This window comes from Chiloscyllium plagiosum, unplaced genomic scaffold (genome assembly GCF_037043375.1).
Source record: "Chiloscyllium plagiosum isolate Xiang-an unplaced genomic scaffold, Cpla_swu_hap1 HiC_scaffold_47, whole genome shotgun sequence".
NCBI classification, from domain to species: domain Eukaryota; kingdom Metazoa; phylum Chordata; class Chondrichthyes; order Orectolobiformes; family Hemiscylliidae; genus Chiloscyllium; species Chiloscyllium plagiosum.
Window position 1 is genome coordinate 13,761,405 of NW_028270185.1, and position 22,264 is coordinate 13,783,668.

Consider the following 22,264-nt stretch of genomic DNA (forward strand, 5'->3'; position numbering starts at 1 on the left):
GATTTCACAGGAAAACAGAAGCTTGAACACACGCACCAGTCGGTTTCGGAACAGTCTCTATCCTATTGTTGTTGAATACTGAATGGACTCACAAACTCTTAGCATTTGCAGTGTTTTTGTTTTTGCTGCTGTTTACCTATTATTTACTTATCTATGCTATTTAATTATATGACCTGCCTGTATTGCTCACAAGACAAAGCTTTTAACTGTGCCTCGGTACACGTGACAATAAATTCAACTCAAATTCAAATGAAGCACAGATTAGTCATGATCTCATTGAATAGTGGATCAGGCCAAAAGGGCCGATTGGCCTCCTGCTTCTCCTATTTCTTATGTTCAAAACTTTGTATATTTATTTTTCCAGCTCTCAATCATTGCACCCTCTTATTACATTTCTTCATTTAGTTTATATTGACTCACCTCATTCTTCCTACAAATAACTATCACTTCTAATTTTTGTATTAAATTGCACCAGCAATGTCTTTGCCCACATCACCAGTCTATGTTTTCTTTTAAGTTTATTTCTCTCTTCCTTACTTTTTATTACATTTCACAGTGATGGGTCATCAGCCTTTGAAATTATGCCCTGAATACCCAGGCTGAGGTCATTACTGTATATCAATAATAGCAATAATCCTAATACTGACCTCTGGGAGGATCATAATTTATTTCTCTCCAGTCTAATAAACAACAACCGCTCACTACTGCATCCTGGTTTCTGTTGATTCAAGTTTATATCCACACAGTCACTGCCCTTTAGTCCCATGGGCTTTCATTTTGTTGGCAGATGTATTTTGCGGCAATTTCGAAAATCCATTTTTACCATCACTCATCATACTATCCTCACCAAACCGCTCTGTTACTTCATCAAAGAATTCAGTCAAGTTAATTAAACATGATTTGCTTTTAACCAATTGGAGCTGGCTATGATTTAAAATCCATTGTGCATGTATGTGTTTGTGGGAAGGGAAAAGTAGAAGTAAAAAAGGATTAACCATGCCTCATGGGGAGGAGCCCCTCATTCTCAGTGTGGGTCACATGCAAATCAAGTGTTGAGAAGTTAAATGATGTTGATAAACCTCCATTCTTGGTAATATCCAGGCTCTCTTCCTTCCTTCCATTTGTTGTGGTTGGGTGTGCAGAGGATCCATGGTTTTCTGTGAGGTATTAACATGATGCAGTGGGTGGGCCAGGTTAATGTGACTCGCTTGATCTTCCAGGAAAGACACTGCAGTTACACTCACACAGCCTGCTGGGACTGTACGAACAGGCCAAGAAGGAACAGAGGTCAATGGTTCACATACCAACACACCGACTTTTACCCAGGTAAGGGTCCGACCTGGTTGTTGAGGCAAGCCAAAGTGAACGGAGACATTAACTCAATGTTGACTTGTTAAATGAAGCAGACAATATATTCGGTGGGTTCTTTCTTTTATTGCTTCATTCAGTTCCACTGACAGAGAGAACATAGTCATGTGAGAGAGGGCAGACCTATGGGCAAGAGTAGGGGAGTGGATTAGCATTGTTGTACTTAGACTTATGTTTGTCTGTCTTCTGCAGGAAGAATGCAACAACCAGTAAGATTCCAGACACCAAAGGCTGTAGGAAATGTTCTGTTGGTGAGTAAATTAGGCATGTGCATTGCACCTCTTACCCAATTACCCATTCCTTCACTTAACATTCAAATCACCATGTAACTCCCTATCTACCTCACCCAAATCCCAAACATTTCACTCCTCACCAACACCCCATATCCTCAGGAGAAAGTGAGGACTGCAGATGTTGGGGATCAGAGTTGAAAAGTGTGGACTGAGAGCATGGGGGTCGAAAAGAGTGATGCTGGAAAAGCACAGCCGGTCAGGCAACATCTGAGGAGCAGGACAGTCGACGTTTCAAGCATAAGCTGATGAAGAGCTCCTTGATGCTGCCTGAGCAGCTATGCTTTTCCACACTTTTTGACCTCCATACCCTCAGTCCAACACTGATATATCTCATATCCCATATTGTAAAGCTCTGACATACTGCATAAAACTTGCTGAAACAATGACATACTCCTTGCTATAACACTGATACAATGCACACCCCTCCATGTAATGCTGATAGTTCCCAAACCTCTCATCATAATACTAAAACACCCGTCACTGAACATGTATATGAATTAGGAACAGAAATAGGCCACTGGGCCTTTCAAGCATGCTCCACCATTTAATAAGAAATACTGATACATCCCACACTCCTCAGTATAATATAGAAATGTCCTTAAGTGTAACACTGATTTTGACCTACACTATAACAGTACCACTGATACGCCCTAAGTTTTTCACTTTAACATTGATATACCCAAACATCCTCATAGAAGCAATAATATACCTCATTCCAGAACACTGATACACGCCACACCATAATATGGGGAGGTGGTGGTGCATGGTCATTTCACTGGTCTAGTAATTCAGAGAAATGACTAGTGGTAGGATTAGCCTGAGGGTCACCACACCTCAGGTAAGGTTGAGAAGGTGGAACTTTCATAGTGACCTCAGCCAGTACAGAATTTGAACCCAGATTGTTGGTGCCACCCTGCATCACAAACCAGCTGTCCAGCCAACTGAGCTAATTGATCAATATCCCATATATGTCATTGAAAAACTGATATACCCTACATTTCTCCACTGAAATAATGATATATCCCATACTCCTACCCTGTAACATAAATCCCATGCTTCTCTCTGACACTCGGCTGAAATTAACGTTGTTCCTGTTTCCACAGTGCGAAACTCCCCAACAGGATGTTGCTATCTTTGTGGAGCATTGGAGTCCAGTATTGTTCTCTTGCAGTGGTATGAGCCCATGCATAAATTCATGCTCATTAAGGTAAGTGTTCTCACTGTCCTCCTCATCATTAGCTGTTGAACGTCACTGTTTTGCAGTTGAGCTGAAAACACAACAATTATCAGCTGATTCCCGGTAGGACAGATCCAGAGGTCTTCATTTAGTTTGTATTCAGAGATTTGCAGACTTGTCTGATGTGAGAATTCAGAACAAGGATCATTACCTTAAATTAGAACAAGGCTGTTTGAGAGTAACATCAGGAGGCATATTTGATACAATTGATGATCTGGAACTTAGTTCCTTAAAAGGTTGTTAATGCTATGGAACCAATTGGAGTTTTCAACACTGATCTTTGCTGGGTCACTAAATTTAGTAAATTAAACTAAACTAAATTAACTGATCAGGTAGGCAATGGCAAATAAAAATGAGGGCAAATATTCTACATAGCAATAAAATGGTATCAAGGGATGTAAAGCAACGTTAAGGAAGAAGGCAGCCACAATCTAATTGAATGGTTGAACTGACTGAAGGGGGTGAATGACCTACACTACGTGCAAATGTTATTCTGAATGTTTAGTTTGACTGGGGAGGTGTGTGAGTTCTTAACCAAACTGCACAATTGTACTGATTGAGATTTTAGGTCTACAGATACTTTTAAATAGTGAGAGAATGGTCTATGTGCTTTAGTTTCTACCTCAGAGCATCACTTTCCCTTGTTTGGATACCAGCTATATGGCCCCAGCAAGTCACCAGGGCTCATCGGACCATCGGCCTTGACTTCATTGATTAGTGGAACAGGCTTGAGGAGCTGAATGGTTTCTCCTGTTCCTAAATATCGAAGTCAGGTGACTGATTTCAGGGTGGCTGGCAGTTTTGGCCTTCAAAGGAGTGGGATGACACAGGCCAGAATCATTTCCAACAGCGTCATCTTGTCTCATTTATCTGGACTAAGTTGAACCTTTAAGCTGGGAGGTATAAGGAATGAGGTCTGATCCATGGTACCACCCTTGTCCAATTAATGATGCAGACTTACGTCACATTCCTGATTCTGCATCATTGTGTTTGTGAAGTGGAAAGGGCTTCCTGTCTCCAGGCTTTGTCTGGACAGCAAGGGTATTGCAGACTATTTAAAAAGTGAAGACTTGAGTCATAATCTTCTTATTTCTGGCTCAAGCATAAAAAAACCTTTCAACAACTTATTCCTTTTCCCCCTCTTCTTTGAAATATGTCATTTAGTAGATGAGGATCAAGTATCTTGTATATGGGAAGCTTCCCTGGAATTGCAAAATAGCTCTTGAGTTCTAAGTAAGATACTGGCTGTGACTCTCATTGCTGAGCCAAAAGATGGTTCAAGTCCCGTTCAAGAGGATTCAGCATTAAATGTAGGCTGAGACTTCAGTGCAGTATTGAGGGAATGATGCATTGTCAGAGATGCATCTTTTAGATTGGATGATAAGCTGTGGCTTTTGTTATCCTTTCAGCTGGATGTAAAAGGCCCTAAGAAAAATAGTGAAATTTTCTCTGATATTCTGGTCAATATTTACCTCTGAACCAACATCACTCAAAATTCAGGTGCTGATATTGGATCGTTCCTTTAGCTGTCTTTGACATTATCCCCTTTTATGTTTCAGCACTTTGACTTTCCACTGCCTAATCCACTTCGAATTTTGGAAACGCTAGTGATTCCAGGTCAGGAGTATCCAATGGTTTGTGTTGGGGTCAGCACAAAACATTCCTCCAACAAGGCTGTAGAATTCCAGACGATAAATCTCAATTCTTCCTCATCCTGGTTCACAGATCTGGGAACAGGTGAGTTACTGTTACAGGTGCTGAGAAAGAAAGTCAAACTCCATCAGTATAGATCAAAGTCCACAGCCTGTGGATATGGCCTTTTCTGATAAATATATTGCACCTAATGTATCAAAAGACACTCTAAGAATAAATTTCCCATCATATTATAATTATTCACTGTCTTCAAGGGCAGAAAAGGCTAAATGTAGTAGCCTACTTGTTCTGATCCCGGCAATCTGAAGGTCATTAGTTGAAAATCCACCGCATGAATTGCACTCAAAATTAGTTGTCTCTGGTTTAGCTAATACAGATAATAACTGTGTGTGACACCATGTGTGTTTGCTGTGGATTCTGTGTTCTTTCCTATTCAGTGTCATTGGATTGAACTTGATAATGTCACAAAGATCTGCTAACATGTCCAAGGTGGTAAATTTATTTCTGTGAAAAAAAAAATTTTTTAAAGCTGCAACAAATAAAATTAAGAGAAAAGAATTAAGAAAACTAATAAAAATACATAATAGTGTTGGTCCAAGTGTGCATTTCACACTCCAATCCTTGCGATTCCCACTGGTCTTGAAGGTTTTTATTGTACTGGGAGATGCTGCCTGTTCCTTCAGGGTCACCCAGACATAGACAAGATGGCAGAATACACGCAGGAAGCCAGAACAACCCCCCCATAGGCTGAACCCATTGTGACTCTCAGTCCACTATCTTGGTATGTGGTTCTCTTTTGGCTCAGAACAGCTAGAAGTTGACACCAGATATTGCCTTGTCAGTGTTCATACACTCCAAGAATAAATTTCCCATCATATTATAATTATTCACTGACTTCAAGGACAGAAAAGGCTTGGTGACTTTGAACATCATGGTTTTGGCTGTTGTTCAGCTAACTGCACCTCCAGTGGAGATGTGAACCTCTTTAATTTAAACTGGGTAACCAAAGCCAGCATTTAAATAGCAAAGAAAGATCAGGGCAAATACTTGTCTTCACCTTCTCTGTATTAATTTGGCAGAGCACATGCTTGTTTCAGATCTTGGACAGGTTTCATTCTAATGAAACCTTGAAAGCCCACCAGGCTCTGTGCCAGATTAAACTGCAGGCATTAAAAATCCAGCCCATGGTCTGCCAACCTGGTACTAGTCCTTTCACCTGTTTCTACTGTGAACTGTGACAGCATCATTTTTATTTTTTTCCAAATCCACATCTATAGCTAGATGGATAAGTATGGGAACACCAGCAATTGCAAGTTCTCCTCCAAGTCACACACCATGCTGACCTGGAGATATATCATCATTCCTTCACTGTCACACAATCAAAATCTTGAAATTTAGCTCTAGCAGCACTGTGAATGCACAAACACTATGTAAACAGCAGTGGTTCAAGAAGGCAACTCACCATAACTTTGTCAAGGTTAAAAACAATGACTGCAGATGCTGGAAACCAGATTCTGGATCAATGGTGCTAGAAGAGCACAGCAGTTCAGGCAGCATCCGAGGAGCTTCAGCAAAATCGACGTTTCGGGCAAAAGCCTTTCATCAGGAATAAAGGCAGAGAGCCTGAAGCGTGGAGAGATAAGCTAGGGGAGGGTGGGGGTGGGGAGAGAGTAGCATAGAGTACAATGGGTGAGTGGGGGAGGAGATGAAGGTGATAGGTCAGGGAGGAGAGGGTGGAGTGGATAGGTGGAAAAGGAGCTAGGTAGGTCGGACAAGTCCGGACAAGTCATGGGGACAGTGCTGAGTTGGAAGTTTGAAACTAGGATGAGGTGGGGGAAGGGGAAATGAGGAAGCTGTTGAAGTCCACATTGATGCCCTGGGGTTGAAGTGTTCCGAGGCGGAAGATGAGGCGTTCTTCATCCAGGCGTCTGGCGGTGAGGGAGTGGCGGTGAAGGAGGCCCAGGACCTCCATGTCCTCGGCAGAGTGGGAGGGGGAGTTGAAATGTTGGGCAACGGGGCAGTTTAGTTGATTGGTGCGGGTGTCTCGGAGATGTTCCCTAAAGCGCTCTGCTAGGAGGCCCCAGTCTCCCCAATGTAGAGGAGACCGCATTGGGAGCAACGGATACAATAAATGATATTAGTGGATGTGCAGGTAAAATTTTGATGGATATGGAAGGCTCCTTTAGGGCCTTGGATAGAGGTGAGGGAGGAGGTGTGGGCACAGGTTTTACAGTTCCTGCGGTGGCAGGGGAAAGTGCCAGGATGGGAGGGTGGGTCGTAGGGGGGCGTGGACCTGACCAGGTAGTCACGGAGGGAACGGTCTTTGCAGAAGGCGGAAAGGGGTAGGGAGGGAAATATATCCCTGGTGGTGGGGTCTTTTTGGAGGTGGCGGAAATGTCGGCGGATGATTTGGTTTATGCGGAGGTTTGTAGGGTGGAAGGTAAGCACCAGGGGCGTTCTGTCCTTGTTACGGTTGCGGGGTGGGGTCTGAGGGCGGAGGTGCGGGATGTGGACGAGATGCGTTGGAGGGCATCTTTAACCACGTGGGAAGGGAAATTGCGGTCTCTAAAGAAGGAGGCCATCTGGTGTGTTCTGTGGTGGAACTGGTCCTCCTGGGAGCAGATACGGCGGAGGCGGAGGAATTGGGAATACCGGATGGCATTTTTGCAAGAGATAGGGTGGGAAGAGGTGTAATCCAGGTAGCTGTGGGAATCAGTGGGTTTGTAAAAAAATGTCAGTGTCAAGTCGGTCATCACTAATGGAGATGGAGAGGTCCAGGAAGGGGAGGGAGGTGTCAGAGATGGTCCAGGTAAATTTGAGGTCAGGGTGGAATGTGTTGGTGAAGTTGATGAATTGCTCAACCTCCTCGCGGGAGCACGAGGTGGCGCCAATGCAGTCATCGAGGTGGCGCCAATGCAGTCATCAATGTGGCGGAGGAAGAGGTGAGGAGTGGTGCCGGTGTAATTACGGAAGATCAACTGTTCTACGTAGCTAACAAAGAGACAGGCATAGCTGGGGCCCATACGTGTGCCCATGGCTACCCCTTTGATCTGGAGGAAGTGGAAGGATTCAAAGGAGAAATTGTTAAGGGTGAGGACCAGTTCGGCCAAACGAATGAGAGTGTCGGTGGAAGGGTACTGTTGGGGACGTCTGGAGAGGAAAAAATGGAGGGCTTGGAGGCCCTGGTCATGGCAGATGGATATCCATGGTGAAGATGAGGCATTGGGGGCCGGGGAAACGGAAGTCTTGGTGGAGGTGGAGGGCGTGGGTGGTGTCTCGAAAGTATGTGGGGAGTTCCTGGACTAGGGGGGATAGGACAGTGTCGAGGTAGGTAGAGATAAGTTCAGTGGGGCAGGAGCATGCTGAGACAATGGGTCGGCCAGGGTGGTCAGGCTTGTGGATCTTGGGAAGGAGGTAGAACCGGGCAGTGTGGGGTTCCCGGACTACGAGGTTGGAAGCTGTGGGTGGGAGATCTCCTGAGGTGATGAGGTTCTGTATGGTCTGGGAGATGATGGTTTGGTGATGGGGGGTGGGGTCATGGTCGAGTGGGCAGTAGGAAGAGGTGTCCTCGAGTTGGCGTTTGGCTTCAGCGGTGTAGAGGTCAGTGTGCCAGACTACCACTGCGTCCCCTTTATCCGCTGGCTTGATGGTGAGGTTGGGATTAGTGCAGAGGGATTGGAGGGCTGCGCATTGTGAGGGTGAGAGGTTGGAATGGGGGAGGGGGGTGGACAGGTTGAGGCGGTTAATGTCCCGGCGGCAGTTGGAAATGAAGAGGTCGAGGGCAGGTAATAGGCCAGCGCAGGGTGTCCAGGTGGATGCAGTGTGTTGGAGGTGGGTGAAGGGGTCCTCGGAAGGTGGGCGGGGGTCCTGATTGTGAAAGTAAGCTCGGAGGGGCCGAGGCGACGGAAGAAGTGTTTGATGTCACGGCGTGTATTAAATTCATTGATGCGGGGACGGAGGGGGATCATTTATAGATGGGCAATAAATGCTAGCCTAACCAGTGATGCCCACATTCTGTGAATTTCAAAACAAATCTTTTTAAAATAAGTCAGATTTATGGGGAACGATGGTGAGGTGAGGGCAGAGATTGAAGAGACAATACTTTTGCTTTTTGAATGTTTCTTCAATGTAAACCAGTTGAAGTAATGCTAAGTTTTCTCACTGCAGCAGCTCTGCAAGAGGAGTTTGTTCACGTGAGTCAACTGGACGAAGACATGGTACTTGTGTGCATTGGCCGTAAGTACAAACACCCCGCACTCACCCAATTTCAGGTTGAGGGTTGTCTGTGGTTACCAAAATGGATAAATATTTCACCAACAACAGGAAATAGGGGCATAACCAGCTCCAAAGGAGCAGCAGTATCAGCAGCTCACTAGAATAGATATACCAACTGGATGTAAATATTTTTATTATAATTATTTCTCTATATATAGCAATCAGCCAATTTTAATTCCACCGGGGATAGATAGAAAATGGGCAATTAATCAGCCAGCTTTACACCTGGGCATTTGGCATGTCTAGCCATTGTGGTTTACTTGGGGTGCTTCTAGCAATCCAGTTGAAGCTGCAGGCCCCTTGGAGGGCGAGTCCACAAAGGCCACCTGCAGTGCAACTGCCCATCCCCTCAGAGGGAGACTCTTCACAGCCCCCTTGGAGAGAGCCTCTCAGGGACTCGCTGAGAGAGTCAATCTCTCTGCTGGCCCACTAAGAGAATTTTACAGTGAGGAAAGAATTTAACAAACAAATCGCTCTGCTAAAAATTGAACTGTTTAAATAGCACCTGGTGACACGCAGGAAATCCGATGGTGATGAGGACAAGGAGGGGTGGCTTTACCATACGCTATTGCCGTTTCTGCTGGAACTTTGCACCAGAAATGAAAGCAGCCGGTAAAAGTGCTAACCAAATATGGGTAGACATGTTTAAAGTGGGCAATGTTAGAGTGACATCACGTCACTTTTTTTTATTATCACCATAGCAACTGTGGGTCTTAGTAACTGCAGCATCTTAGTGACACCTAAAAGGCTGACAGAAGATATTTCATGTTTTAAATGTTAAATTTCTCTTCCCTCGTCAGTGTCGACCACCATAGGATCATAAATTTTCCCCCCTCAGGCCTCCTCCCATGTCTGTCTCTGCTAATCTGGTCAAACTCTACCTCAGGCTGCCGGAGGCAGTAGAACCTGAGATAGCCTTGGAGTATAGCAATGAGGCTGACCCCAGGATAGATGGAATAATCAGTGCAGGGTCAATCAAGCAGCTAGATGTACCCACTCCAACCTTTCCACCCTTACATTCAGATGCCAGAATTTCACTGAAGAAGATTTGGGCCTTCTCGACTAATTTAAGAAGCTTATTTTCTTTCAACAGAAAATATAAAAATTGTAAATATTCAAGGATACCTCAAGTTGAATAAGGAGCTGGTCCCGGAGGTGACGTTTGATGTTCCAGTGGAATCAGTCGGTAAGGAATTATAAGTTATTTGAAACTTGACTACTTAAGCCTTTATAAGTTGGTGCTTTTCGGGGCTAGTTTTGGGAGGATGCAAGTGCTCGAAAGTGGAGCATTTTCTATCTTGGATGCCAAGTACATGGGTTAGATACTGAGTAAAGCTTCCTCCATATGCTGTCCCTCTTAATACTCAGATGTGATGATCCCTCCAACTTCATTGTGCATGGCCTATTTACTTCTGTGCACAGTACCTTCACTTTGTACATGTAATTACACAGGGCACATTGTCTTAAAGTGGACAAGATTGAGTGACCTGCATGATACTTTCATTATTGTTGCACAGGCATGCACATGTGCAGGTTAGAGGCAATATTCCTTTCAGGCATATGTTAAAAGTCTTAGCAGCTGTGCTTACTTTCCTGAAAATTTTCCATTATAAATTATTTTACCCCATTATGTAAATGGGTCAGTCTAATCGGACCCTCCTGCTAGTGGAGATTCTGTAATGCCATCTTTGGTGAGGGACATATTTAAGAAGACAATTTCCATAGCAAGCAATGATATTGGAACTTACAGAAATAATTAAATATAAAATCAGAATGGATGTGTTTAAATGTACTATTTATAAATTAAACAGTTTTACACATAATCTATGTATCCTTTAACTGTGACATTTAATAATACTATAACATTTTCCCAGCCACACTTTGATTATATTGTCTCCATTGCTCTGACTTGCTCCTACAGGAAATAACTGTGGTGAATAGCATAGATACAATTGAGGAGAAACTAGGTAAATACATAAAAGAGAAAGGAATAGACAGATATGAGAGGCGATTCATGTGGACCATAAACATCAACATGCCAGCCTGAAGGACCTGTCTGTGTTGTAAAGTTTATGAAGCTCACTGTGAGTAGTACCACGGATAATCTGAAAGTGCTTTCTTTTCCCTCATCCAGTCTGCTTCTCCGACAGCGTCCTGGGATTTTGGAAACATGGGATGCAGCGGAAGAGTTTCAGGTCCTGTGAGGTGAGCGGAGTTTTGTTTCAATTACTAAGTAACATGCTGATCATAAGTGACTATTTTCCTTTCTCTTTTAATGGAAGCTGATTGCCAGTGTTGGAATCTGCAAAGGAAGTTTCTGAGAGGTGACTTTAGAAGCATAGAGCACAAATGGAGACCATCATGCCTGTGCAAGTACTTTGAAAAAGCTGTCAAATCCAATTTAAAGAGTGAGCTAATTTTACAATGAACATAACATAACGAGCTGGGGTAGATCATACAATCTTTTAAGCCTGCTTTAGCATTCAATAGGTTGATGGCTGATCTTCTTAATTTACTTTACTCTTCCACCTTATCCCTATATTTCTTTGTAAGTATAAATCAAATAATCTCCGTCTTGAATATGCTCAGTGACTGAGTATCCACAGCTCCCCAAAATAAAGAATCCCAAAGGTGAACTAGCATTTTCCGCAACTCAGTCCAAAATGGCTTACTCCTTATTCTTAGACTGTGACCCATAGCTCTATCTCAGCCAGGATAAATAGTCTCTCAGCATTTACTTTATCAAGACATTTAAGAATTTTGTACATCTCATTCTTCAAAATGTCACTAGGCCCATCCAGTCAATCTCTCCTCATAGTACTGCACATTTCATTCAATGAATCAATGTATTAAAGCCTCAGCATACTCCTCTTAAAACAATATATCCTTCCTTGGGGAAGAAAACCAAAACTGTATACAGTAGAACTCAAAACTTGGAACCGCAGAAGAATCATACTGGACTTGAAACATTTGCATGGCTTTTCTCTGCACAGATGCTGCCGGATCTACTGCATATTTCCAGCATTTTCTGTTTTTAGTCAAATAAAATGCTCATGAAGAGGCGCAACGTTTCCATCACTTGAGGAGAGCAGCTGGGGTACTTGAGGAAGCATTTGGGTATCTGTGTGAACTGCTGGCCCTGTGCTCACCTGCTTGCACTATTCTGTAAGGCAAGAGATGCCTTGTAATGCCAGCTTTTAAAACTCAACCTCCAGAACTGGTCCCTGTCGTCTTCCAGCTCCCGCATCCCCTCATTGGGTGCCAAACTTACCTCCAAGCCAATATTCTATTTATGTTCCCAATTGCTGGTTTTGGCAGCATATTAAATTTCAAAAGTTTGTGTACACCATCCAAATCCATTCGAACAACAAAATATAATCATTTTACACCTTTGAAAAATATTGTCTTTTTCTTAATTTTCCTTATCAATGTGGATAATTTCCCATTTCCCCACTTTACTCCATCTACACAATCCTCAGTGACTCAGTGATTAGCACAGCTGCCTGGTAGCACTGGGGTCCCAGGTTTGATTCCAGCCTCAGGCAACTGTCTAGGTGGAGTTTGCACATTCTCCCCGTGTCTGCGTGGGTTTCCTCCAGGTGCTCTGGTTTCCTCCCACAGTCCAAAGCTGTGTAGATCAGGTGAACTGGCCATGCTAAATTGCTCATAGTGTTAGGTGCATTAGTTAGAGGGGAAGTAGGTCTGGGTAGTAATTCTTCAGAGGGTTGGTGTTGGGCTGAAGGGCCTGTTTCCACACTGTAAGTAATCTAATCCCACCCACTTACTTTAACTGACAATATCCTTTGCAATCTTTGTGTAGTTGTGTAAGAAATAATTAACCCACCATATATTTACATGAAACTGAGGAAGTAGAATTTGGAACAGGAGCTCAATCTAGACAAGGTAACTCTTAGGACTGATGTTAGAAAGTGCTTCTTCACTTAAAGAGATTAGGATATGGAAGGAACTTCCAGATACAGATTTGAAGAAAAACTTACTGCAGTTATTGAAGAAAGCCTTGTGAAAGGGGAAGTCTGACTTGGGCTTAAAGATTGAAATTATAAACACATGTTGTTTACTGTAGGCTGGAATTCTCTTGACTTGTTTTGCCTAATCAACTCGTTCAATGATGTTACCAATTAGAGCAAGTGGGACTTGAACTGGAGTCTCGGTCTAGGGGTAGAGACACTATCACTGCACCACAAGAGGACCCTTGGAATTCTCTTGATGAAAGGAGATTAATGGTGAAAAGGCTACAGTATTTAAAAAGAATTTAAAGATAATCAATGAATTTCATAAGATAGTCTGAGAGAAACCATTTCCTGCATGGGTGAGTCCAAAACAAAGGGGTTGAACCTTAGGTTTAGACCTGGTCATTCACAATGATATCAAAAAGCAATTCTTCATGCAGAATATTGATGAAATCCAAATTCCATCCCCAAAAGTGCTGCTGAGGCTAAAGAAGAATTTAAAGATCAAAACTGAAATTAATAGATTATTTTAGGCAGGGTAATGAGATGTGGAGGTGAAAATGTGTTGCTGGAAAAGCGCAGCAGGTCAGGCAGCATCCAAGGAACAGGAGAATCGACGTTTCGGGCATAAGCCCTTCTTCAGGAATGAGGAAAGTGTGTCCAGCAGGCTAAGATAAAAGGTAGGGAGGAGGGACTTGGGGGAGGGGCGTTGGAAATGCGATAGGTGGAAGGAGGTCAAGGTGAGGGTGATAGGCCGGAGTGGGGTGGGGGCGGAGAGGTCAGGAAGATGCATTAGATGACGTGTGTGGAGGTGCAGGTGAATTTGTGGCGGATATGGAAGTATCCCTTGGGGCCTTGAAGGGAAGTAAGGGGGGAGGTGTGGGTGCAAGTTTTCCATTTCTTGCGGTTGCAGGGGAAGGTGCCGGGAGTGGAGGTTGGGTTGGTGGGAGGTTTGGACCTGACGAGGGAGTCACGGAGGGAGTGGTCTTTTCGGAATGCTGATAGGGGAGGGGAGGGAAATATATCCCTGGTGGTGGGGTCCATTTGGAGGTGACGGAAATGACGGCGGATGATACGCTGTACATGGAGGTGGTGGGGTGGTAGGTGAGGACCAGTGGGGTTCTGTCCTGGTGGCGGTTGGAGGGGCGGGGCTCAAGGGCGGAGGAGCGGGAAGTGGAAGAGATGTGGTGGAGGGCATCATCGACCACGTCTGGGGGGAAATTGCGGTCCTTGAAGAAGGAGGCCATCTGGGTTGTACGGTTTTGGAACTGGTCCTCCTGGGAGCAGATGCGGCGGAGATGAAGGAATTGGGAATATGGGATGGCGTTTTTACAGGGGGCAGGGTGGGAGGATGTGTAGTCTAGGTAGCTGTGGGAGTCGGTCGGTTTATAGTAAATGTCCGTGTTGATTCTGTCGCCCGAGATAGAAATGGAAAGGTCTAGGAAGGGGAGGGAGGAGTCTGAGACGGTCCAGGTGAATTTGAGGTCTGGGTGGAAGGTGTTGGTAAAGTGGATGAACTGTTCAACCTCCTCGTGGGAGCAGGAGGCAGCGCCGATAGTCATCGATGTAGCGGAGGAAAAGGTGGGGGGTGGTGCGAGTGTAGCTGCGGAAGATGGACTGTTCCACATATCCTACGAAGAGGCAGGCATAGCTGGGGCCCATGCGGGTGCCCATGGCTACTCCTTTGGTTTAGAGGAAGTGGGAGGATTGGAAAGAGAAGTTGTTCAGGGTGAGGACCAGTTCAGTCAGTCGAAGGAGGGTGTTAGTGGCCTCTTCGTAGGATATGTGGAACAGTCCATCTTCCGCAGCTACACTGGCACCAACCCCCACCTTTTCCTCCGCTACATCGATGACTGTATCGGCGCTGCCTCGTGCTCCCACGAGGAGGTTGAACAGTTCATCCACTTTACCAACACCTTCCACCCCGACCTCAAATTCTCCTGGACCGTCTCAGACTCCTCCCTCCCCTTCCTAGACCTTTCCATTTCTATCTCGGGCGACCGAATCAACACGGACATTTACTATAAACCGACCGACTCCCACAGCTACCTAGACTACACCTCCTCCCACCCTGCCCCCTGTAAAAACGCCAACCCATATTCCCAATTCCTTCGTCTCCGCCGCATCTGCTCCCAGGAGAACCAGTTCCAAAACCGTACAACCCAGATGGCCTCCTTCTTCAAGGACCGCAATGTCCCCCCAGACGTGGTCGACGATGCCCTCCATCGCATCTCTTCCACTTCCCGTTCCTCTGCCCTTGAGCCTCGCCCCTCCAACCGCAACTAGGACAGTACCCCACTGGTCCTCACCTACCACCTCACCAACCTCCATGTACAGTGTATCATCCGCCGTCATTTCCGCCACCTCCAAACGGACCCCACCACCAGGGATATATTTCCCTCCCCTCCCCTATCAGCGTTCCGAAAAGACCACTCCCTCCGTGACTCCCTCGTCAGGTCCACACCCCCCACCAACCCAACCCCCACTCCCGGCACCTTCCCCTGCAACTGCAAGAAATGCAAAACTTGCGCCCACACCTCCCCCCTCACTTCCCTTCAAGGCCCCAAGGGATACTTCCATATCCGCCACAAATTCACCTGCACCTCCTCACACATCATCTATTGCATCTTCCTGACCTCTCCGCCCCCACCCCACTCCGGCCTATCACCCTCGCCTTGACCTCCTTCCACCTATCGCATTTCCAATGCCCCTCCCCCAAGTCCCTCTTCCCTACCTTTTATCTTAGCCTGCTAGATACACTTTTCTCATTCCTGAAGAAGGGCTTATGCCCGAAACGTCGATTCTCCTGTTCCTTGGATGCTACCTGACCTGCTGCGCTTTTCCAGCAACACATTTTCAGCTCTGATCTCCAGCATCTGCAGTCCTCACTTTCTCCTAATGAGATGTAGAATCAAGCATAGTAATTGAAGTGCAAATCAGCCATGCTGTAGTTGAATAGTGGAACAGGCTGAAAGGGCTGAACGTCCACCTTCAGTTCCAATGGAAATCCAGCTCCATTAGAGGAGGCAGGATAGTGGATAAACCTCAGCTTTACCATTTACACTAAGTGCTATGTATATTCCCAGGGCCAGACAGACTGAATTGTTTGTTCTTTTTACTGTTCTTGCTGTTCTAAGTTTGTGTGGGAGTTTCTTGTTCAGCAACGATGAATGTCTGGTTAGACAGCTTTGTCATTTGTGGGTATTGGTTATTGAAGTAACAAGGTTTCATCCAGTTTTCACTCAAAATTATATGATTCCAAGTCCAGTGAGCATGAGCACTCACAGGAAGAAATACAACTAAGAAATGAATGTCACCATCTGTAATCACTACTTTATTCACTGACATAAAATCATGTTCAGATTCAATCTGAACACAGCTTGTTCAGTCATAACAAACTGTCACAGCAGAAGAGAGGAGTCAGTTGTTTGGGACAATGGAAAGTGGTGTGGCGAGAAGTTTCAGCAGCAGTGGGAGAGGCTGTGAATACGGAAGAGGAGGTCAGTGGGGAAGGGGAAAGAAAGGATTGAAGACGTGAACTGGAAAGGGAGCAGAGTGAATGCAAAGAAGGTGAGTGGGGGAAAGAGGATATATGGGGAAAGGTAAATTGACTGGATAGGATGAGACTTGGATAGCAAGAGGATGGGCGGAGCATGAGTCAGAAATAAGCTAGGGAGATGATTGGGTAGAAAGAGATGTAAGAGAGATGGTTTGGTGGGGGGAAGAACTGGGAGCATATAGATTAGGAGAGAGGATCAGGTGAAAAGAAATGAATGGAGTTGATAATCTAATAGTAGTATTAATTAATGGTATTACTTGTTATTTTATAATATTATTCAGCAGTTCAAAAATAGGTACAAAAGGTGAAGTCACAAAGTATCAGAGGTGAGCTGGCAAGATGGATACAGAATTGGCTCAGTCATAGGAGACAGACGGTAGTGGTGGAAGGATGCTTTTCCGAACGGACAGTTATGACGAGTGGTATTCCACAGCACTTCTGCTGTTTGTGGTCTACTCAATGATTTAGAGGAAAATGTGGCTGGGCTAATTAGTACGTTCATGGACAATACAAAGATTGGTGGAGTTGCAGATAATGAGGATGGTCAGATGATGTAGCAGGTTATAGATCAGTTGAGGCATGCGCAGAAAAATGGAGTTTAATCCAGACAAAGGTGATGCATTTCGGAAGTTCAAATTCAGGTGGAAATTATATGGTGAATGGCAGAACCCTTAGGTGTACTGATATGCAGGGGGATCTGGGTATGCAGGTCCACAGATCACCTGAAGGTGGCAGTGCTGGTAAAAAAGGTAAAAATGGCGTATGGCATTCTTGTTTTCATTGGAAGGGGCATAGAGTATAAGGATAGGCAAGTTATGCTGTAGCTTTATATGACTTTAGTTAGGCCACACTTGGAATATTGTGTACAGTTCTGGGCATCACACTTCCAGAAGGATATGGATGTTTTGAAGAGGGTACAGAGACTGTTTAACAGGAGATTGCTTGGTATGGGGAATTTTAGCTATGAAGAAAGATTGGATAGACTGGGTTTGCTTTCACTGGAATGCAGGAGATTGAGGGGTGACCTGATAAAAGTTTATAAGATTGTGAATGGCATGGATAGAGTGGAAAGTATGAGGCTTTTTCACAGGTTGGAGGGGTCAATTACTAGGGGGCACAGGTTCACAGTGCGGGATGGCAAGCTTAAGAGATGTGTGAGGCAAGTTTTTCACACAATGGGTAGTGAATGCTTGGAATACGCTCCCAGAGGAGGTGATGGAGGTAAACACACTAGCAGCATTCAAGAAGCACCTGGATAAATATGTGAATAGGAAGGGAATAGAAGGATATGGATCCTGTAAGTGAAGACAGTTTTAGTATGGTAGGACAAAATGTATCAGCTCAGGTTTGGAGGGCCAAAGGACATGTTCCTTTGTTGTGTTGTTCTTTGTTTTTAAATAATCAGAAAAATGACTCAAAACAATATTGCTATTTATTTACAGATTTTTGAGGAGAAATCAGAACACAGTCGACTTTATCGTTTTTTGGGAGCTGACAGGTAAGAATCTTCAAAAGTAGTCATGTTCTGCACTGAGTCCTATTGCTTTGCTACATGACCTTTGGGAAACCTTGACATTGTGCAGCTTGTCTTTCTGTAATTCTCAATAAAACAGCCCTTCGGGCCATCTCAATAAAAACAAACAAAGCCATAAGATTGTTTAATAAACTGCTGTATACCTGTGGCAGTTGGCAAAGGTTGAGAGTGCTAAATCTGTGTCACAGATCACTAAAACTGCAACCAGAGAACTAAATTTGGTTTAGGAATTGAATACTATGGAAATGAATGGCAAGTCTCTTGATCCAATAGGATTATGTAGGATGGAAGGTAATGGGAAGTATTTTGATCAGTTGGGATTCTGTCCATGGGGACTAAGTGAGATGAGATTTGGCTTATTTTGGGTTTCTGTACAATGCAACTAATGGGTAAAAGTTTGGTCCATCTAGAATTCTGTACATTGGGATTCTGTACAATGGGAATAAATAGAGAAGGGGAGGGCAATTAAAATTCAATGCATTGTGGTGAGTGAATGGAGAAGCATTGAATTTCCAGATAACTGATCAGGTTTGTTGGTGGTCCAGTAGTTTGTTAGAACCCTCTGTTCATGTTAGCACATGAAGAACAATCACTTAGGGAATGTATAAGTGGATGCCTAATGCTATGGATGTATCATAAACTTTCTACAAATGACGTGAGGCAAGTGTCAAATATTGGTGAAGTCTGGACACAAACAAATATTTCAATTCAGTGGCAAACATCACAGTCAGTTTTAGCCATTAGGAGGGTCTCTCAAGGGAAAATAATGTTGTGACATTGATGATATGTTGTATTTTTGTTTAAAGCTGCAGACTGGTGATCTTTGAAACCAGGCTGGCCGATGACCCCACCTCTCACAGCAATCTCTACACTATGCAAGTGCCAGAGAACCCGTTGTGCAAGATGGGAGCCGTGCACTCAGATGGGGCCACAGCCCGTCAATGACGCCATTCTCATGGGAAAAACAGGATTTTTAGCAGCAGGACAAAGCTTAAAAGAGAAGATATTTAATATTGCTGACCACTCTGCATACTGTGTTGGGTGTGGGTTAAAGGTTTGTCCTTGACTGCTGAATCTGCATTACAGTTTGGATGTGTCCTTGTATTATAGCAACACCTTCTAATTCAACATCATGTAAAGCTTGAATGATGAATATTCTAAAGTAGAATTGAGAAATGAATTAATTGATATTTCTATAAATAAATAAATTTATTTGATGTGATACAGTACATCTTCTTTGGTGCAGTGACTTCAATCTAGAGTTTAGTCAGTTTGCCAGGCTGTGGTTGAAATCTATTAAATGGATATACTTAACACATTAGGGTATGCCAATCAGAAAGGCATGTCCAAAAAAAACCACAATTCTGTTCCCCTCCCTGTCAATTTTGAACAATTAGGTTGAAGCAAGTTGTTTGCAAACTCAGCACCCTACTTGACCACTAGCTACACTTGTTGTTCACATCTTCTCTATTTCCAAGTCTACTTACATTTACCTCTATCTCCATCTTCCCTCATATGCTACTGAAAATCTCATCCTTGCCTTTATACCCTTCAGATTAGATTATTCCAATACTTTCTTGGTCAGCCTCTGGCCATTTGAACTTCAGTTGGCAGTGGTGTCAGTCAATGTAGATGAACCTGTGCTGCATTCAGATTATCTTACTGAAACAGATACATTTTGGGAAATATCACACTCGCTGTGTTAACAAGGCTATTGAACAGAATCTGTCTGTGTTTGTGGGCAATGTACAAATCAGTTATTTCATCCAGTTCATAATATTTATCAACTGACTGTTTTCCCTTCATATATTCACAGGGCCAAATACTTAAAAACAGCCTCCAGCTGGATGTCTGGTAGGGGTAGGATTCTTCAGGGGAACAAGTCACTCAACAGTAAGCAGCCTCACTGTCATGTCAAAAACAGAGACCCTGAATGGGTTGACTACAATTTTTTTAGTGTGTTGCTGGAAAAGCACAGCAGGTCAGGCAACATCCCAGGAGCAGGAAATTTGACGTTTTTCCTGCTCCTCGGATGCTGCCTGACTTGCTGTGCTTTTCCAGCAACACATTCTGGACTCTAATCTCCAGCATCCGCAGACCTCACTGTCTCCTAGTTCTTCTTAGGCATCCCTCAGAAACAAGAATAACATGCTTCCACCCCAATTAGATTGGTTCAGAGACGGCAACTCAATTTGCCATCCGCAGACTCCCCAAACGTTGCTGCTTGATGGGTGGGGAAAGTGAGTTGTTTGGAGGTTTGTGCACTCCTTTGACATGTCCGATTCTTGATGAAGGGCTCCTGCCCGAAACGTCGATTCTCCTGCTCCTCGGATGCTGCCTGACCTGTGCTTTTCCAGCAACACACTCTCGACTCTGACCTCCAGCACCTGGGGTCTTCACCTTCTCCATGTCAGCTTCACCTTTGCATTTTTTTCCGATGAAGACTCCCTACGTGAATAGTGTCTTCCCGAGTGAATCCTGTCTGTTTTAGTATTTCCATAACACCACTTTGCCAAAACAACTCCAACGGGTGAGCTTTTCTTCCCCCTCAGTTGCATTTTGAGTAATTCTAACACTTAACTTCAGTTCAATCCCTTTCCTCGTGCCTCAGTCTCATATAAATCCTACTCCCTGCCTTTTGTCGCCAGATCAATTCTGACTCTCTGCTCCCTCTCTCCAGGTAGATCCTATTCCTCCCGCCCACTGTCTCCAGGTAAATCTTATTCCCCGCTCTTTGTTTTTTTTTATTAAAACCTCCCTCCTCTTTCCAAAGATCATTTTCTTCTCCCTGAATTTTGCATGTAAAATGTAACCAACTGAAGAGACCTATCAATGCCCACAGTTAGTCGCACGTGCCCACAGCCTCCAATAGTGATCAACGAAGGCGGGGCTCGGACTGTTGCAGGACGTACGTGATCATGATTGGGTTGGGAAAGGCGGATTGACAGGTTTGGAGTTAGAGCAGGTTGGAGGGACTGGGTAGTGGAGTGAGGGTAAACAAACGGAGGTAGGATCCGCCAAGCAAGAGATCGTTACAACCTGCCTTTAAAGGGAGAGACAGCAATAGAATAAAAGACGCAGAGAGAGGATAGTAGCAAAGAGAGAAAAAGATGGCAAGAGAGGAAGGTGAGAAACCGGGAGAGTAACAAAAGGAGAATGGAAATACAGCAATCGAGAGAAGAGAAAGGCAGATCAACAGAGAGAAATCGCTACAGAGAGGAACTGTGATAACTGGAAGTCAGTGAAGTAGCGCTCGATAAACATTTTTAAAAATCAGATTGATCTTTGAATTAAAAACATATTTTCAACTGAAAATCAGAAGCAGAAAAAGCAAATTTTATAGTCTTTGCTTTGGAGACTTTGGCGTTTGTGAAGCTGGGACTCTGCCAGCGAGATGGAGAAATATGAGAAGCTGGGTAAAATCGGGGAAGGCTCCTATGGGGTAGTGTTCAGGTGCAGGAACAAGGACACAGGTCAGATTGTGGCCATCAAGAAGTTTGTGGAGTCGGAAGACGATCCTTTGATAAGGAAGATTGCTTTGAGAGAGATCCGAATGCTAAAGGTAAAGTTGCATTAACTGCTACATTTAGTTGGTTTCTAGAGATTCAGAAATTGTTCTTCCAGAAGGGAATATATTCTAACTTCCTCCTAAATCCAGTTCAGTCGGCACATTTGTACTCTATGACCTGTACTGACTGGTTCCTGGGCTAACAAAAAAGTAATTTCAAAATTCTCATTCTCCTGTTTAAATACTACTTCTGTTGCACCCTCCCAATCTATATAATGTTCAATGACCTGAGAATTGTCTGGATTATTTTCTACATTGGAACACTTCAAACAAATACTTCAGTGGTAGTGAAGGGTTTTTTAACAGGCGCCTGGTGGTCTGAAAGGTGTGACTATATTTAAGTCTTTCTTGTAAGGAAAAAAAACTCCTTTTGCTCCACCATTACCTTTGGGCTCTTAACTCTGGAAATCTGTTATGAAACGGTGGCACAGTGGCTCAGTAGTTAGTACTGCTGCCTCACAGCACCAGGGACCCAAGTTCAATTCCAGCCTTGGGGACCCTCTAGGTGGAGTTTGCACGTTCTCCCCGTGTCTGCGTGGGCTTCCTCCGGGTGCTCCGGTTTCCTCCCACAATCCAAAGATGTGCAAGTCAGGTGAATTGGCCATGCTAAATTGCCCATAGTGTTAGGTATATTCGTCAGTGGTAAATGTAGGGGAATGGGTCTGGGTGGGTTACTCTTTGGAGGGTCGGTGTGGACTTGTTGGGCCCGTCTCCACACTGTAGGGAATCTAATCTAACCAAAATCTTTGTGACTACTCAATGTTACCACATCGATCAACTTTCTGGATACCTGTCCCAATGTCTCC

The 22,264-nt window shown here is 44.3% G+C and overlaps 2 protein-coding genes across 6 annotated transcripts in view; both read left to right on the top strand.

The window, feature by feature from the left end:
- LOC122542857 (mitogen-activated protein kinase kinase kinase kinase 5-like) overlaps positions 1 to 19,119 on the top strand; it is a 130,556-nt gene extending 111,437 nt beyond the window's left edge. For 3 of the 5 annotated variants that reach the window (XM_043680957.2, XM_043680954.2, XM_043680956.2), the window contains 9 exons: positions 1,221 to 1,326; positions 1,561 to 1,619; positions 2,765 to 2,868; positions 4,458 to 4,635; positions 8,719 to 8,787; positions 9,920 to 10,012; positions 10,961 to 11,031; positions 17,799 to 17,854; positions 18,697 to 19,119. In XM_043680957.2, the coding sequence (XP_043536892.2) occupies positions 1,221 to 1,326; positions 1,561 to 1,619; positions 2,765 to 2,868; positions 4,458 to 4,635; positions 8,719 to 8,787; positions 9,920 to 10,012; positions 10,961 to 11,031; positions 17,799 to 17,854; positions 18,697 to 18,835 (875 nt within the window). In that variant the 3' untranslated portion in view covers positions 18,836 to 19,119. The remainder of the gene's footprint in view (positions 1 to 1,220; positions 1,327 to 1,560; positions 1,620 to 2,764; positions 2,869 to 4,457; positions 4,636 to 8,718; positions 8,788 to 9,919; positions 10,013 to 10,960; positions 11,032 to 17,798; positions 17,855 to 18,696) is intronic. The other 2 variants (XM_043680955.2, XM_087984049.1) reach the window with 1 other exon arrangement.
- Positions 19,120 to 20,863: 1,744 nt separating this feature from the next.
- LOC122542860 (cyclin-dependent kinase-like 1) overlaps positions 20,864 to 22,264 on the top strand; it is a 60,638-nt gene continuing 59,237 nt past the window's right edge. Inside the window, exon 1 of the mRNA XM_043680961.2 lies at positions 20,864 to 21,452. Coding sequence (XP_043536896.1) covers positions 21,285 to 21,452 — 168 coding nt within the window. The 5' untranslated portion in view covers positions 20,864 to 21,284. The remainder of the gene's footprint in view (positions 21,453 to 22,264) is intronic.